Below are 17,560 nucleotides of genomic sequence, written 5' to 3' on the forward strand. Positions count from 1 at the left end.
TTTAATTTATGTAGGTCACTAGTATTTTGTAACAGAATCACTAGTCATGTATGTTAATTAAAGGACATGCTTTGGGTTGAGGGAGTGAGGGGTATAGTCTAGTAACATTGTTGATTGGTATTTAAAGAAAGCCTTCTAGATGAGAAGTTTTACGTTCTAAGTTAAACTTTAACCATTTAGCACTAACCCTAGCTATCAAGAACACCTAGGATCTTGTATATGTATTTCGATCAAAATAGGTTATTTGAGATTTAATGTAAATTTAACAAAATACATAATAAAATATGTGTAATTGAATGTGAGAGAAGCCATTTGAGACTGGGACAATAGGACTTTTCTTTTAATTTTCCATTCAGAAGAAATCCTTCTAAATTAAAGGAAGTAGAGGAATCTATTCCAGATCAGTTTCTTAGGCAAAGGGAAGGCTAAGAATTAAACTTTCAGAAACATTTTATCTCCCTCAACCTTAACGGCACCACCATAACCACATACTTACTGATGTTTTAAAGAGACAAATTTTTAGTATGAAACATAAAAATAATCTTTTTAAGATTGCTAGACTATACCATGTAAGCTTTGATATGATAACTTCAGCTGATATGATAACGTAAGCTTCTCTCGGAGCTTGATTGCCAAAATAATTTGCTTTCCATTGCTTTTGTCTGAACATGGCTATCCAGGTAAGAGCTACCCAAGTATGTCTAGCTGGAGAACTATCCAATGTAGACCAGTAAACGCCTATGCACAGTTCTGTAAATTTGAATCATCTCTCCAACGGGTGGTTTCATTTAAATTAGCTACTTTCTGCGTTACCTTAATATGAAACATTCTAAGTAATTGTAGGATTTAAGGAACGAGGTGTTTGCCAACTATGCATGAAATACTTCTCTTTCTCTTTTTCAGTTCTGAAGCCATATATATATTTAAAATAAATTTCAGGTATTCACTAGTTCCTATAAATATTCTGAACGCATTGTTTCCTTTGTTGATGTTTTGTTATACAGTTTCTCATGTTGAAATGTTTGAATTATGTAGCTGCAGTGCTTATTGTACGTGCTCGGTCTTTCATCACCGTACTTAAATTTTTCTCAGTATGAAAATCTCATTCAGGGTCCTGTGAAGAGTGGGTGTCATCCTAACAGTTGGTCTGGGAGGTCCCTAAACCTTGGGTAAATATATATGCTTAAAACCCAGAAGTTTAAGGGGAAATTTCTTTAGTCTTACTTTTTGATTTTTTTTTTTCATACTTTCATTTAAACATGTTCCTACAACAGAAGAAGTAGGTGAAGGATATGCATTCTTCTTTTCCATACTTGGGAGGACAGTCTCATTTACATATGTATGAGAGTGTTCACAAAGATGCATGCTGTGCAATTCTCTCTCCCATTTGCAGTTTTCCTCTTTGTATCGTAACATTGTTATTCAGGTTGGGGTACAGTTTTACTTTCTGAAATGAAAACACCATACTGCTTTGGTATTTTTCTCTGTTTTCTAGAACTTAGAAACTTGGCCTCTTTTTTGAGATGTTTCACAATAACTGTTTCCTTTCCTTTTTTTATTTTATAGCTTTGAAGAAAGACGACACCACCTTTGATGAGGTAGGTTAAATTTCTTTATCTAATGTTAGATGTATTTAATTACTGCCAGGTAAAGTCAATAGGTGCCAACTTCACACTTAGAACAGAAAAAAAAGCCTTAAAAAAGAAACCAACAAGAGGTGATATCTCTTTAGTTACACTGTATTATTTGTCAATTTTAAATCAGTTGAATGAGTGAACAAAAATATGTCCTTTTAAATTAACAAACACGCGGAAGACCCCCGCAGGCCTTGGTGGTGCTGCCTTGCTGGTGGCAGTGCTGGCCCAGCCTGGTGTGCTGGGCGTGCTCAGGGCCAGCCTGGAGCTGCTGGGCACCGCCGCGCCCTCGCACACCTCCTCTGGATCAGGGTGCGATGCCATGTTGACGCCACGTATTGTCTGTCAGACTCCCAGAGGACGAGCTGACTTTTCCCGTTCTAGTTTTCCTGTTCTTTGTGTATCAGACCCGTCTTTCTCTACCTGCCACAGCAAAAGAGCCTGGTTGAGTCAGGCAGAGGTAACTCATAGCGTTCTGAATGTGATTTTTCAATTGTACTCTTTCCTGAGCTTTTTCCTGTATCAGTGGGGATCACCAGAGAAATAATGTGTTTTCAAAACGTTCTCAAGAGTGCTATAAAGTGGTGTTTCATTGTTGCCATCCCAAGCCACGGCACTTGATCTGTGTTGTGAACTGGGCCGCATGTGTATACATATATACATATTACATGTTTTTCTATGAACACAGACGTGTCTGTACCATGGGCTTATCCTGAAGGCTAATGAAAGCCTAGATTCGTTTGGTGTGGTTCACCGCGGCAGATCCCATGAAAGATGTTACCTGTCACCCTCTGCTCTCGGGCTTCAGAGAGGAAAGGACGTGGGTGAGCCTGGCAAGTCCTCTTGGCCACGTGGCCGGTGGAGGCGCAGGGCAGGGCCACGCAGGGAGAACCTGCTCCAGACTGGGATTTCTGGATGAGGCCGGCGTCATTTGGCTCTCACGGTCGGCTGCTTCGTCGGCTGCACCTGTTCTTTTTCCCGGGCCCAGCTCTGCAAAGCTGTGTCCCTGGACTCCAAAGCCAGCCTTCCAGAAACATCCTCTAACACTTAGTTCCTCTAGACTTGAGGCAGCAGAGGAATCTTCTCTTCCCCGTCCGTCCGTCCGCAGTAGTAATCATGATGTTCTCTAAACCCGTATTTCTGGAATTTCAGCAGGGTGACTGAGATGTTTGTAGGAGAGTGTTTTCTTCTTTCTCAGAAGAAATCAATGTGAGAATATTGGGCACCTTTTTTCTCTTTATAAAGAAAAGCCTCCCCTCTAATTGGGGAGGTAAGGTGAGCTCTCATAAAAAAGAAAAATATAAGAAAAAGGAGCAAGCAAAGTCCCCCAGATCCTATTAACCAGTTGCAACCACTGTTGAAAGTTCTTCTTGCTTCTTTCCTCGTGTTAAGAAACAAGCGGAAAACCACAGCCCACATATTATTGCCGGCTCTTTTCCTTCTCACCTGGACCACACATGTTACTCTCCTATATTTTTACACGGAACTACTAATCATCATTAGCCATGTAAACCCCCTCTTGTTTAAATGCCATTGTTAATGATTATCTGTTACGTTGCCATGCGGCTGTGACATGTGGCTTTCAAAATAAGCTAAGGTTGGAGCCTAGATGAAAGTTAAGGATGTATATTAACAGACCTCCACTAACTACCCACCCTCCATTACTCCAAAACCTCTGCACAAAGTCTGGATTTTGTAATTTGGGAAAAATTATCCTTAGCTTGTACAAAGTGTTTTCCTTCCTCGGTGCCAGAAGAGATTGGTTAAATACCTCCGACCAGTAGATCTCAGAATGCTACCCCTGGAAGAGACATTGGAGGGTATGTGGCCCACGTCATCATTTCACAGATGGAGAAACTGGGGTCTGGAGGGCCTGGAGTTTCCAGTTAATCAGGGGAAGACCCACGTCAGCAGCCTGGGAGGCAGCACTAGTAAAGGCTGCCTGGGTATAAGGAAACCCTAACTCAGCCACCTTCTCAAAAGCACTTGATTGACTCTTTCCAAGCCTTTTACAAACTTGTGAGGATTAAATCAGCTAAGGATCAAGGTTCCAGAACAGTGATGGGCACATAGGAAATGTCTCATTATTGGTATTATCGTTGTCCTTGTCTCCCCCCCCCCCTCCTCCTCCTCCTCCTCTTCCTCTTCCTCTTCCTTCCCCTCTTCCTCCTCCTCACTGATGCTCTCACCATGACATCCACCTTCTGTAGTTGGAGTTAGGAAGCAGGCTACAAGGTTGATTTAGTTCGAAATGAAGAATTAGAGCTATGAGGAGAGTTATTTCAGATATTCCAGTAGAATTCCATATAAGCTTTTGTGTGATGATTTGCATATTAATTAAGACTAAAACCATTGTCTAAAACCTACTACATTGCAGGTCGTTCCAGGTTGGTCCGAGGATGACTGCATTCAGCTTTGTGATCCCTCGGGAGTCTTGCACATGGTTAACAGCCAATAACTAACTATTGAATAAGAGTCAATATCTGTTGCCAATAAGGAGAGCAAGTGTTGAACTGAGTGCCAGACGATGCGAATTGTCATTTGCTAGTTCCTACCTAGGGGGCAAGTCATTTAATTTACCCAGGGCTCACTTTTTCATTTGTAAAACTGATCAGTTAGACTGTCACCGTCAGGTTGCTTTCTTATGTTTAAATGTATGATAGAATTCTACGTAACAATCAACATAAAATTACAATTTTACCAAGATCAGAAAAGAGCCCCAGATCTGTGATGATATAAACCGGAAGTCAGTGACTTCTAAGGTCATCTTCAGATTATAGCGGTAGAAGTTTTCTTGAACTTGCTTTGTGATCTTATGATTTGAATCTTAAAACCCGGGGCTGGGTCAGCATCTTACCAGGTAGATAGGCGTTGGGGCGTGGCAGCTTTTTTCCCTCTCAGCATTTCTGAGCTGGAGCTCCTTGGCTCTGTGGCCTCCTACAGAACGCCTGGAGCTGGAGTCTAGTTGCAACTCCTTGGTTTACATAGAGGATTTTTCTAGGGGGTGTGTACATGTTTGACCTTGAATGGAGAAGAAAAAAATATAGATCTATTTGAAAAATATACTTATTTACTTGTTCTTAAATAGGCTGCAATACTCTGACTGGAATTTATTAATTTTCATAACCAGCCTGGAATTTATTCAGAAACTGCCTTCTAATGCTTGCTATAGAGAGAAAATGAGAGGCACTTTGGAAATTAAGTATTGAGGGCCTCAGCTGGTACATTGGTAGGTAGTTTTGTTGGAAAAGGGAATTTTCTTGAAGCCATCATATTTGGAGAGAAGATATTCTAAGGATGATCATTTTGCTCTGAATTCATTGTGCATCTGGGTCCTGATTAAAATATGAAGCATTTTATGTTCTGTGGGTTTAATCTGCACATTTGATATAGACAGACGAATCATTTATAAGGATATCCCAAGTAAAATTTTATCGGTTTTATTTTATTTTTTGTTGTTTTTTCCCCACAAAACTCCCCCCTCCGCCCCCGAACTTTTTGATCTTTGGAGCCTCAGTGTTTGACACAGTACATGGCCAAAATGAAGGGGCCAAATAAATAATTGCTGGAGAAACAAATGGTTAAGCCCCATTGAAGCATGAAAGAACATTGCTATTTTGTGTCATAGTTTTAAGTGGATACAGTGTTTTTGGTGACATTGTGATGGGAGCCAGTAAGTGTCAACTTCATAACTGTGATACTATTACAGAACTTTCCAAGTTCCTTTCTCACCTTTGGTCCCCAATAAATGGCATGGCATGTCCCCTGAGTGGGTCCATTCTTCCTGGGGCAGTTAACAGTAGCTATACTATGACTTCTGGTAAATTTTTGAATCTTATTTTTTAAAATTTTATTTGTTTTATAAATAATAATAATAATAATACCTAAAATGTAAAAGGTTAGAAATACAGTTAATCTGCCCCAATGTAAAATTACCACACAGAAAACCTTTTGAACTTTGGGAGCGAAAGTTCCAATGAAGTATACATAGATGTATATAGAAAGAGTTGGAAAAGTCGAAAGCCACAGCAATTCATGAATGGTTCTTGTGCATCAATTGAGTTTAATCCGTGTAGTTTTAGTTCTGCTTCATACCTCGGTTACTTTAGCTCAGATAAGTTGTCAGAACAAAGTGTTGACTATGCTTGACTCTTTGGGGAGAAATACAGAAATTTTAGTGACTAAAATAAACCTTTTAAATGTGAAGAGTTTTATTTGTTTATGGTATATGATCCAGATAGTTAAGCACTTATTTGTTTGGAAAAAAAAAAAAGGTGGTCACTTATGAATTTTTCTAATTGTTCTTCACTCTGCTCAATTATTTTTCTGTTTGTTTGTGAAGTACAAGAGACTGCCAACACATTTTGCTATTTTCTAGCTATTTTATTTTTTATATGCTAGAAAAGTGTGTACAAAGCCTGCTAAATAGCTTCACATTTTTACATTTGAACCGTAACTTCTTCAAGTACCTTCTTCTAGGTTAACTTGCTTCCTGTCTGCTGAATGTGATCGTTCTGTGAGATGGATGGGGGCAGTATCCATTGATTTCAGCTTCTAGTCCATGCCCCTCTTGGCTATTTTGTATAAAGATGTAACTATAACACTGACCTGCAATGGTAAATGTGGCGGTGATTTTTATGAGAACTAGAGTCCAGGGGTTAGGTACAAATACAATTTGGGGATATTCCTGGTCATTCTTTTCCATCCATTGAGGGTAGTGGAAGTTGTTTCAGTCTTTTCTCACCCCAACCATCATCATTGGAGGCCTCAGGGTCTGTGTGAATGATGTATGCATTGTATACAAGGGTCTCACTTCAGACTTCCCTGACTTTCTCATCTAAAGTAATAAATCCCATCCTGGCCAGCATGGCACAGTGGTTGAGCGTCGACTTATGAACCAGGTTGTGGGCTTGATCCCCAGTGTGGGGTGTGCAGGAGGCAGCTGATCGGTGATTCTCTCTCATCATTGATGTTTCTACCTCTCCCTCTCCCTTCCTCTTTGAATTAAAAAAAATATTTAAAAATAATAAATCCCAGTAATAACCTTCCCTTCCTAGCCCTCTCATTCCTGCTGAACTCCCTCTGTCTCTTCTTCGTCACTGGCTTCCAGGTTCCAGGTAACCCCTCCTTTGCCTGCGCTGTCCTATTTCTCCAGCCCACAGTCCATCCCTGCTTCCCTGTTCATTTATGGCACATCACTCTCTTGCCAGTATCCTCAATAGCCTTGCCCCTTTGTACGTTGCTTGTAATAGACTCTGCCAGCCCTTGATTTTGAACTGGCGCCTTTTCCTTTCTTGCCAAGAGCTGCTGGGGGAAATCACACCGCAGCATAAATACATTTATCGTCTCCAGCCTCAGCTGGAACCTGAGGCAGCTGTGCACACTGGGTGGCTGGCCTCGTTCCTGCTGAAACCTTTCCACTCTCCCCAAACCTCCTAGCAACCCTCCTTCCTTTAAGTAGATGACTTTCCCTCTGTATTAGTTTGCTAGAGTTGCCATAGAAATTCACTACAAACTGGGTGGCTTAAAACGATAGAAATGGAGTGTCTCACAGATTGGAGACCAGAAGTCTGAAATCAAAGTGTCGGCAGGGTTGGTTTCTTCTGAGGTCTGTGAGGGAAGGATGTATTCCAAGCCCCTTTCCTTACCTTGTGGATGGCCACCTTCTCCCTTGGCTTCTTCACATCGTCTTCCCTCAATTTCATATTTCCCCTTTCTATAGGGACATCAATCAAACTGAATTGGGGGCCCACTTTGCTCCAGTAGGACCTCATCTTAATTTAACCAGTTACATCTGACAAGGGCCCTGTTTCTAAATAAGATCACATTCAAAAGCCCTGGGGGTTAAAGGACTTCGACATAGGAATTTTTTGGTGGAAAAAGTGCAACTCGTAACTCCCTCCAGCTTCTTACCACACTTAACGCCATTAGGCATCAGCACCTCGCCCACACGTGTACCTTCCTTTGCTCCGATCTTACTTCCCACCCCCACCCCATCTTGGAGGACGGTTGTCTTTTCCGTGCTAGGCTAGTTCCTCCTCTCCTCTTGATTCCTTCCTCTCCCTTCCATGCCAGAAACTGTATAATTGAGTCTTTCTTATCTACGTTTTCTGTTTCTTCCTTTATGTCTAGGTGTTACACCATAGGCCCTGAGTGTGGTGAAGTTCCCCAGTCTCTTTCATCATACCGGAAACCCTCCGTCCTCTGTGGTCATGTTTTCATGCAGCCCCCCCCCCCCCCCGCCCCCAGGGGTTTGTCCTTCCCTTGCTTCTGGCTGCCCCGTAATATTATACTCACGTCAGTGTGGCTGACTCAGCTTTCTGAACGCCACACCGTGAGGTCCAGCTGCCCACTAGATGCTTCTGCCTCTGCCTTTCAAGGTCACCTCAGTCTCAGCACTTACAAAATGTTACTGATTCTTGTTTTCCCTAAACCTGCATCCGTTCTCTTTCCTATCTCAGTGACTGGTGACTGGCTGTAACAGCCACATGGTTTTCCAAGGCGTAAACCTGACACCCCCCCCCCCCCCCAGCCCTAAACCCAGGCATTGGCCCTTGTCCCCTGTGCCATCTCCATTCCCACCGCTGAGGTGCACGTTCAGCCTCATGCTGTCCTGCCTGGACTTGCCGTGGTCTAACTGGCTTCCCTGCCTTCAGTTCCAGTTGAATGACAGATACGAAATACACACCAGGCTCTTCACCCGCCGAATAGCCGAATACTTTAGTAAAAGCTTCCTGTCAGCTACAGATTCAAGTCCACACTCCTAGCTTGGCTTTCAAGGCCTCTCATGATCTGTCTTTTGCCCATCTTTCCACCTTATCAAACAGTCATTTCCGACTTCAGTGTCTTCATTGTCATTCAAGCTCCCATGACCTCAGTTCAAGACTTTATCTCTTTTACCTATTTTATCCCAATAACCTCTTAATTGACCTCATGGTTCTATCTGTTACTCTCCCCAAAATGTTTTTCTTGTCATGGTACTTCCTTCACTTCACTTCACTTCAGAGATTTGTGCATCAGGGGTTTATTGATGTCTGGTCTGTGTGAGACTCTGGACATGCTCTCAACCTGACTCTCAGTCTAGCCAGGTTCAGAGAATTTATCCACTGACATTTATAGGCGGACCAGTTCCTATTATCTTGTTGTGTGAGGCCTGGGCATAGATACAGTGATACTCTTTAGAGTAAGATTTTATATAACTGTATATCCTATTTTATTTTCACCATGGTCTGTGTCTACCAACCCTGGAAGATAGGACCTATCCCATGTAAGATATCTAGAAATTTACAGATTGTTCTCATTATGCCAGTAAGTCCTTATGTTTCAAATTCAACATTTTGGGTGACTGACTGAAAGAGAACTTGACTTCCTCCTTAATTCTCTCATTGGAAATGTAGTTGAAATTTTCGGAGGCTTGAAACTTTTTGTGCTTCAGTGTTTCCTTCAGTTTGATCACATTTGCCATCTCCCTAATTATGGTAGGCATAATTGCCATAATTATGTCTAGTCCCAGACAGTGCCTAGAATGTCTGGGTAGTGCCGTAAAGATTCAGAGAGGAAGTTCATGTCACAAAATGCAAAATGTATGACATTTGGGAGAATTAGTCACTTTCATTTTCCTTAATTCACAAAAGACAGAATGTTGCAGAAGTTGAAGGCATGAATAGTGTCTGTTTTCCCTTCCGGAGCACCGCACATCCCGGCGACAGGCCCATTCGCCTGTAGGAAGGTGGCTGGTGTTCCCTTTGGGGCAGTGCTTTGATTCACATGTTTGAATTCATTTGCAGAAAGCTGACCTTTGGTGTAGGAAGTCTCTTCATAGAGCGGAGGCAATTATGATTTTCTTCAACAAGTACAAAATGGGCCCAGCTACAGGGAGTCCAATACACCCATTTTCCTTCTGACTGAAATTTGAGCCACTTATTTATAATCTACAGATCCTCAAATTGCTTGGTTGTATTTGAGATAGCTCTTATGCTAGGAACTATAATAATTGCAATCGGCTAAGTAAAGGGTCAGGTTGTGTTTTTTTTTTGTAATCATTTTTATTTTTCAATTACAGTTGACATACAATATTTTATTAGTTTCAGGTAACTTATAAATCTGACACCATACATAGTTATTAGAATATTGATTATATTATGACTATTCTGTTACTACCAATTTGTACTATCTATCCCTTCACCCTTTTCACCCATTCTCCAACCCTCCTCCCATCTGGCAACCATCCAGATGTTCTCAGTATGTATATGTCTGCTTCTGTTCTGCTTGCTTATTTATTTTGTTTTTTAGATTTAATTGTTCATAGGTATGTATTTATTGCCATTTTTTCATATTTTTGATAATTTAAACATTTTTCTTTTTTTAATTTTTCTTCTTTTTTATAAAGAAGACTAACATTTCATGCAATATTTGGTGATGATAAATTCTTTCAGCTTTTCTTTTCTTTTCTTTTTTTTTTTTTTGTCTGGGAAGGCCTTTAAATGTTCTTCAAATTTAAAGATAGCATTGCTGGGTAGAGAAATGTTGGTCATGGATCCTTGCTTTTCATCACTTTGCATAATTCTTGCCACTCCCTTCTGGCCTGCAAAGTTTCTGTTGAGAAATCACTTATGGGAGCTCCCTTGTAGGGAGCTAACTACTTTTCTCTTGCTGCTTTTAAGATTTTCCCTTTGTCTTTAACCTTTTGCATATTTTTAAAGAACCATTTCTAATGTTTATTCATAAAATTAACCAAAACAGCAACAATAGATTTACAGAGTCACATATTAATACCAAACCAGGAAGGGAAGAAATAGCCCAGAGACATCTTGACAAGTTTCAAAGGAATACACACCAGGCTAAAAACCTATACAGCCAAACCGTGCTTGCAGAACCGGTTACATTTATTCCTGCATTTTCTCAACAAGTTCTTCCTTATATTTGCCTTTCTCTTTCCCAACTTGTTGAGATTTGGCTTTGCGTTCAAGAATTTCTTTTCGATCTGTGTCCGGTGGTAGCCTGGTGATAACCACCTTGCTCAGGTGGATGCCCAGGAGGATGGGTGTGTGTTAGCCTTCTCACACTGCCCCCGCTCGATGTAGATGACATTTCTTTCTGTACACCTGTACTGCCTTGCCGATTTGCTGACCTTCGTAGTGTCCTTGAACCACCTGGCCTCATCGTCCTTTCGGATGGGCATGGAGCGGACGTTGTACTTCTGCCGAAGCTCCTTGGAGCGGGGAGGACATGATCTTGCGGCGCGTGTGTGCGAGGAGGCACTGAAGTGGCGTTTGTGGTTTTTGCTGCGGTCCGAGGACACGAAGGGGTTGAACTTCATGGCGATAGTCTTCCTGGTGCCAGAAGTGCCTAATCTTTTGCATTTTAATTATGATGTGTCTTGGTGTGGGACTCTTTGGGTTCCTCTCGTTTTGAACTCTCTGGGATTCCTGGACTTGTATGTCTATTTCCTTCACCAGGTTAGGGAAGCTTCCCTCCTTCCCTCCCTCCATTCCTGCCTCCCTCTCTCCCTTCCTCCCATCTTTCCTTCCAATAGGTTTTCACTTTCTTGCTGTCTCTCTTCTCCTTCTGGCTCCCCCGTGATGTGAATGTTGGTACGCTTGAGGTTGTCCCAGAGGCTCATTACATTATCCTCATTTTGGGGGTTCTTTTTTCGTTTTGTTTCTCTGATTAAATATTTTTTTGCTTCCTTATATTACAAATCGCTGTTTTGATTCTCAGCTTTCTCTTTTATTTATGGTTTCTATGTCCTTTTTTATGCTGTTGAAGTTGTCTCTAAGTTTATCTGCTTTTCCCTTAAGTTCATTGAGCATCATTTTAACCAGTGTCTTTAACTCTGCATCTAGTAGATTGCTTGTCTCCGTTTTGTTTAGCTCTTTTTTCTGGAGTTTTGTTCTATTCTTTCATTTCAGACATGTTTCTTTGCCTCCTCATTTTGGCCGTTTTCCTGAGTTTGTGTCTATGTATTAGGTAGAGCTGCTATGTCTCCCAGGCTTGGGAGAGTGACCTTATGTAATAGGTGTCCTGTAAGGCCCAGTGGCACAGCCTCCCCAGTCACTTGAGCCGGGCACTCCAGGTGTGCCCTCTTCCCCCATGTGAGCTGTGTACACCCTCCTCTTGTAGTTGAGCCTTGATTGCTGTTGGCACATTAGTGGGAGAGATTTACCCCCAGGCCAGTAGGCTTGTAAGGATTGGCTGTGACCGCTGTAGTGCATCAGCTGTGCAGGGGCCCACCCCACAGAGCAGGACTTAGTTCATTGGGGCTCTGGTGACTGCTGAATGCACCCTTTGAGTGTGTCCCTTCTGGAGGCGGTTGGGGGGTGCTTCAACATGTTCTGAACCTGTCCAGTCGGTATACTGGCCCTGGGACCTCCCAGGAGGGGCACGCCAAGGTCAGCTACCACTTATGTTCTGTCCCGGGCCACCTAGCATAGGCTAGAAAGCAAGCTGCAGATGGCTGCTGCTGGTGCCGGGCCTGGGGCCACTTAGTAAGATGTATAGGGCATGCTGAGGCAAGATGCTGCTTGTTTGAGAGATTTTAGGAAAGTCTGAAACATGAGCCTGGACAAGCCATTTGTATGAAAACGCCACTGGAAACAGCTTGGGTGTGCCTGCAAGTTGGTGGGTCTCAGGTAATCACATGGATGCCAGCCCAGCCCATTCTGAGGCTCTGCCCCTCTTACCAGTCTCGATGTGACTTCTTCTTTAATCCCCTAGTTGTAGAACTTCTGTTCAGCCAGATTTCAGGTTGTTCTGAATGATGGTTGTTCTGTAGTTTAGTTGTATTTTTGATGTGGTTGTGGGAGGAGGTGAGAACCATGTTTACCTTAAACAGAAACCTTCAGCCATCAGAGATCAGTATTTTTTTTAAAAAATTAAAATTTACTTTTTATGATGAAATGATTTCCTTCCTTGTTACAAATTAAATTTATCCAGATAACATTAATAACTATACACTTTGGTTAATAACTATACACTTCGGGTGCATAACTTGATAATACAGCACCTGTGTCCTCTGTTGTGTGCTCACCATGTCAGAGTTTTTTGAGGACTGGAAGTCATGGTCTGTACTTTCAATTTATTTTTTAGTTTTTAAATTTTCTTTTTTTTTTTTTCCCTGCTTCCCTCCTTTCTTCCTGTCCTGCTCTGTCCTTTCCTTCTTCCCTTCCCTTCCCTTTCTTTTCCTTCCCATTCCTTTTGTTTAAGCATATGAGCTTGGAGATTTTATTTAAACATTAAAAAAAATTATTTCAATATATGGAGTACTCTTTACTACAGTGTCTTATAATGCAACATTGTGTACTCATTTTTAAATATGAGATTAATAGTTTTTATGTGTAAGTCATTTTAAATAGCTAGCTACTCATTAAATTTTAAATTTAAATCTTATATGCATGGGTAAGGAATGTGTGGGGAAAAATTTTAAGGCTCTTATGACCAGTTAAAATAAAAAATTCTTTCAACATGTAATCGTATACTCAGCTGATATTGTGTCAGGTAGAGTACTTGTTTGACTTTTCACTGATAGACTTTTTTTGCAGCCGGCCAATCTCACTGATAAGTACTGAAATTGTACTTGAAATTGGACAGAGACTCTGGGGAGTCCTACAGTTGCCAGTGCCATATGCTCATTTGTGTTCTCTCAACCTATGGACACTCTCATGTGAGATGTCTGCCAAGTGTGATTCTAGAACAGGGGTGGGCACCAGTTTTGTAAACATTGATGGGCTTGGAGGGCGAGAGTTTTCTAAATGCTCCCTGAAGATTTTGGTGTGGGCTTCTCCACTTCCCCCCACCCTAAGGCACACCTTAAAAATGCTGCTGCTGCAGTTACCACGGTTATCTTTTGAGTGTGCCAATCCCAGAAGTGCATTTTGATGATAAAAATGATTGATAGCCATTCATCCAAAATATCTATAACTGAACCAAAAGGGGGTTGAAGATGGATACTGGTACAGTCACACGCAATCTGACTTTTTTTTGGACAGCTCTTGATTTCAGATCATGCATCCTGAATTTTGGTTTAGAAAATATAGCCCTAGTTCTACAGCTGTATATTTCTTGACATCACATTAATTTTCAAGATATTTTAGCCAAAAGAAAAACTAAGACAGTGATAAAAAAATTTTAAACCAGGACTAAGTAGACATTATTTCACGACATATAAAAATGAGTTTTGATAGCTTAGGGTTATTTTTTTAGTTTTAATGAAAATTTTATTAATTAAAAGTTATAGGTCCAGAAGAGATAAGATTGATAAGATAGAATTCTATGTTAGTAATAGTCATTCGAGACGTGAATGACTTCTTTTGTGTAATATGTGCTCATTTATTTTAAATCCTCAGCTGTATAGCTTCTTTCTATTGTCTTAAGTGAACATGATGGAGAGTTTCTGCAGGGCTTGCCTCTTTTCTCTTAAAAGGCAGACTGTTTAGTTCTATAAATGAGCATCCTTCGGTCATTAGATATTGGGGTTCAGGTGTGCAAAACGCTCGGTAACATACGGCCTGTCCCCAGATGCCTTAATTGAGCTCAGAACTTTCCCCAGGAGGTTTGCATTACTTTTTCTAAATGGTGTGTTACATGTGCAAGAAAAGGTGCTTTCATCATAAAAGGAAAAGATAAATAAACATGTACTTTGGTATACCGCTCCATTTTACATTAATTTTTCTACAGTTATTAGAAGATGAAAATCGTAAAACCTGTATGAATGACAGTAATTGGATGACACCAGTTTCACTTTTAGTATCTGCAGCATTCCATTTACTTCCTTCATTATATTTTTTATGTATGCATTTCCCTCAATTTGAGAAAACAATTTTTTTTCTTCTAGGCAATGTAGGCATATCACGCGGGACTTTTTTCAGGTTCAGAATTTTTCCTTCTTACCAGTTACATAATTTTCACCGAATACTTTTAATATTTGCTACTAAGAAAAGTAATGCTCTTTGCAGAAAATGTACAAAATAGTAAAAAAGCATAAAGTAAAAATTGCAGCATTAAGTGAAGACGCCATTGTACGCAGCGGAGTATGATCTGAGCTTTGTAAAACATATGTGTTTCCTGCATGGGGGAGATATCTGAACAAAGGAAATGAAAAAGGATAATAGGGACATTGAGGTTCCTTGAAGTTGTGGCTTGCTCACCGCCCCTCAGCTAGAAAGGGGTTTAATCTGTGATTCCAACCTAGTCTTTGATTCCAGAGTGTGCGTAGCATTTGACCGGGCTGCATCCCAGGGGAAGGGAGAAACAACACCCGGGCACAGCATGTGTGATATGCGGTGGATAGACGGGGGATGGACCTCAAGTTCTTACGAAGATGCAACTGATGTTTGGTAGTAATTCTAATAGATGAATGGTTTTCTTAATAAGACGTAAGAGCAAGTGAAATAAAAGATTCCTGCAGTGGATTCCAATGCCATTTTTGAGCCAAGTTCCACCCATTTAACCGGGGGAAACCAGGGAGCTTAAATAAATTGCTGCAGAGAACATGGTTGGTTATAGTGTGAGATTGAGGAGGTCTCTTCTAAATTACTCTTTACGTTGCTTGCATTGCTGTTTTGATCTGTATTTGGGTGGGGATTGGGTGGAATTGTTGAAGGTTTAAGCTTCCTCCTTCTGGTCGTAATAGTTTAATACAAATTTCCATGGAGACATTGGGATTCAGCAGACAATGAAAGTTATGGAAGGTTAACGGGTGGATGAGGCACCATGGATCCCCAGCCTGCTGGGAGATGTTATGAGAGTGATGTGGGCATGTGTTTTCACTGGCACGTTCAGAAAACAGTGTCAGAAGGTCTTTCAATGGGTGTACACTGCCTCACCTGAGCAAAGCAAGTACTTACTATAAATATCTACATCTCAGTAAGAAAAGAGAAAGATTTTAGGTGGGCACAGAGAGAGACAGTGAAGGCTTTGTATGCCTTCTTATTGGTAAGTGGGTGTTGAGAAAAACAGACCCGTTTTTTCTTTCTTTCTCCTCTTCCCCAGGCTTCCCGTATCCTTGGGCGTTCTTTCCCTTTTATTCCTGAAACTGCTTGGTCTTGGTGGGGACTGTGTTCAGCGCCAGCCACTGTGCCCCTTCTCCCAGCCTGGCAGTGGGTCCAGGCTGTGTATGACCTTTTGGGCGCTCCTGCCATCCTTCTGCGTGACAGACATGACTTCCCTGGGCGCCTGGTGCAGGCCTGGGAAGCAGCAGAGCAAAGGAGCCGGGAGGAGGTGCTGATGCTTGGGAGTGATGGGCCCTGTTCTGCAATTAGGGAATCACGACCCCTAAGCAAGGACTTAATGTCCTGTGCTCCCCACTGCCTTTCAGGGACTCGTTCTGTCATGCATGTCATCTGACTTACTTGGTCTAATGCTTTTGCCTCTGGTTGAGTTGGGAAGATTTCAGGACATAATTTAGATTATTTTCCAGTACCAGTTGGGCTCAGAAGTAGGAGAATCTGTGCCCTCTTAATGGTTTTTCTTTTTATTTTATCTTCACCTGAGGATATGTTTATTTATTTTGAGAAAGAGAGAAAGAGGCAGAGAGAGAGAGAGAAAGAAAGAAAGGAAGAAAGAAAGAAAGAAAGAAAGAAAGAAAGAAAGAAAGAAAGAAAGAAAGAAAGAAAGAAAGGGATAGACATGTGAGAGAGAAACAGCAATTGGTTGCCTCCTTGTACATCCCCTGACTAGGGATCAAACCCATAACCTAGTTATGTGCATGACTGGGAATCGAACCCGAAACCTTTTTGGTGTATGGATGATGCTCCAACCAACTGAGCCACCTGGCCAGGATCTTTTTCTTTTTGATGACAAGGAGCAGGCAAGTGAAAATCTCAAGAGAGCAGAATCAGTTTTCCGGTCACCAAGCTCATTAGGTTAATATTTACTTTTAAAATGAATGTATTTGCCAGCCCTTCCTGCTGTTTGTTTGAGAAGCATTTGACTTACATGTGGGAGCCTCTCGCTAGTTTCTACTTCCATTTGGGCATTTTACCTCTGAGGCCAGTGGCTAGTATGATGTGCTGATCACGTGTGTAATACCTATCATTATTATTTTTACTTCCAATCACATTTATCTTGAGAGTAGAGGGAGGGACAGAAATGAAAATAAGTCACTTTTTTCCTGTGTCTCCTGCTTAATCTTGTTAAACCTATTTCTAATAACTCAGTTGACACATACTTAGGCATTTAAGAAAGCAGGGATTACAATACAGCCTCAAATCAGGTTGCATTTGAAAACTTTTGAAATTTAGTTATTTATCGTTATTAATTCTGATACTGTTATATTTTAACAATATAAAATAACACTTGGTTATTAATGAAAAGATAAAAAATACACAGATGAGATAGAAAAATTGGGAGTTTATAAAAATAAAGTTTTGTATTTAGTAAAAAGATTTTTAATACCTTTTAAAGAATATTCTTTTCAGTTTACAGTATTGTTTTTTTATGCACGAACATGTTATGCCCCACTATTCAAGTTTTTTATTTTAGTAAAAATTTCTACATAAAGCATTGTAATTTTCTTAATCTTTGTGACTTTCCCCTTTTCATTTGTCATTCATGTTATTTTGAGACATCTTTTAAAAAATAATGCTAATTAGCCATGGCCAGGGGGCACAGTTGGTTGGAGCATCATCCCAGACACCAAAAGGTTGCGAGTTCGATTCCTGGTCAGGGCACATACCTAGGTTGTGGGTTTGATCCCCAGTTGGGGTGCCTACTCGAGGCAACCGATCAATGTTTCTCTCTCACATTGATGTTTCTCTCTCTCTCTCTCTCTCTCTCTCAAAAAAAAAAATCAATAAAAACATATCCTCAGGTAAGGATTAAAAAATAATAATAATGACTAATTAGGAATGAGACTCAATTTTTGTTTCTGCTCCTATAGATTAAAAAAAAGGGTTTATTGATTTTTTAGAGAAAAAGGAAGGGGAAGG

General features: G+C 40.9%; 1 protein-coding gene across 1 annotated transcript in view; it reads left to right on the forward strand.

Annotated features, from left to right (window-relative positions):
* CDK14 (cyclin dependent kinase 14) overlaps positions 1-17,560 on the forward strand; it is a 532,130-nt gene that overhangs the window by 6,809 nt on the left and 507,761 nt on the right. The window contains exon 2 of the mRNA XM_059712254.1: positions 1,567-1,598. Coding sequence (XP_059568237.1) covers positions 1,567-1,598 — 32 coding nt within the window. The remainder of the gene's footprint in view (positions 1-1,566; positions 1,599-17,560) is intronic.

This window comes from Myotis daubentonii, chromosome 10 (genome assembly GCF_963259705.1).
Source record: "Myotis daubentonii chromosome 10, mMyoDau2.1, whole genome shotgun sequence".
Classification (NCBI taxonomy): Eukaryota; Metazoa; Chordata; class Mammalia; order Chiroptera; family Vespertilionidae; genus Myotis; species Myotis daubentonii.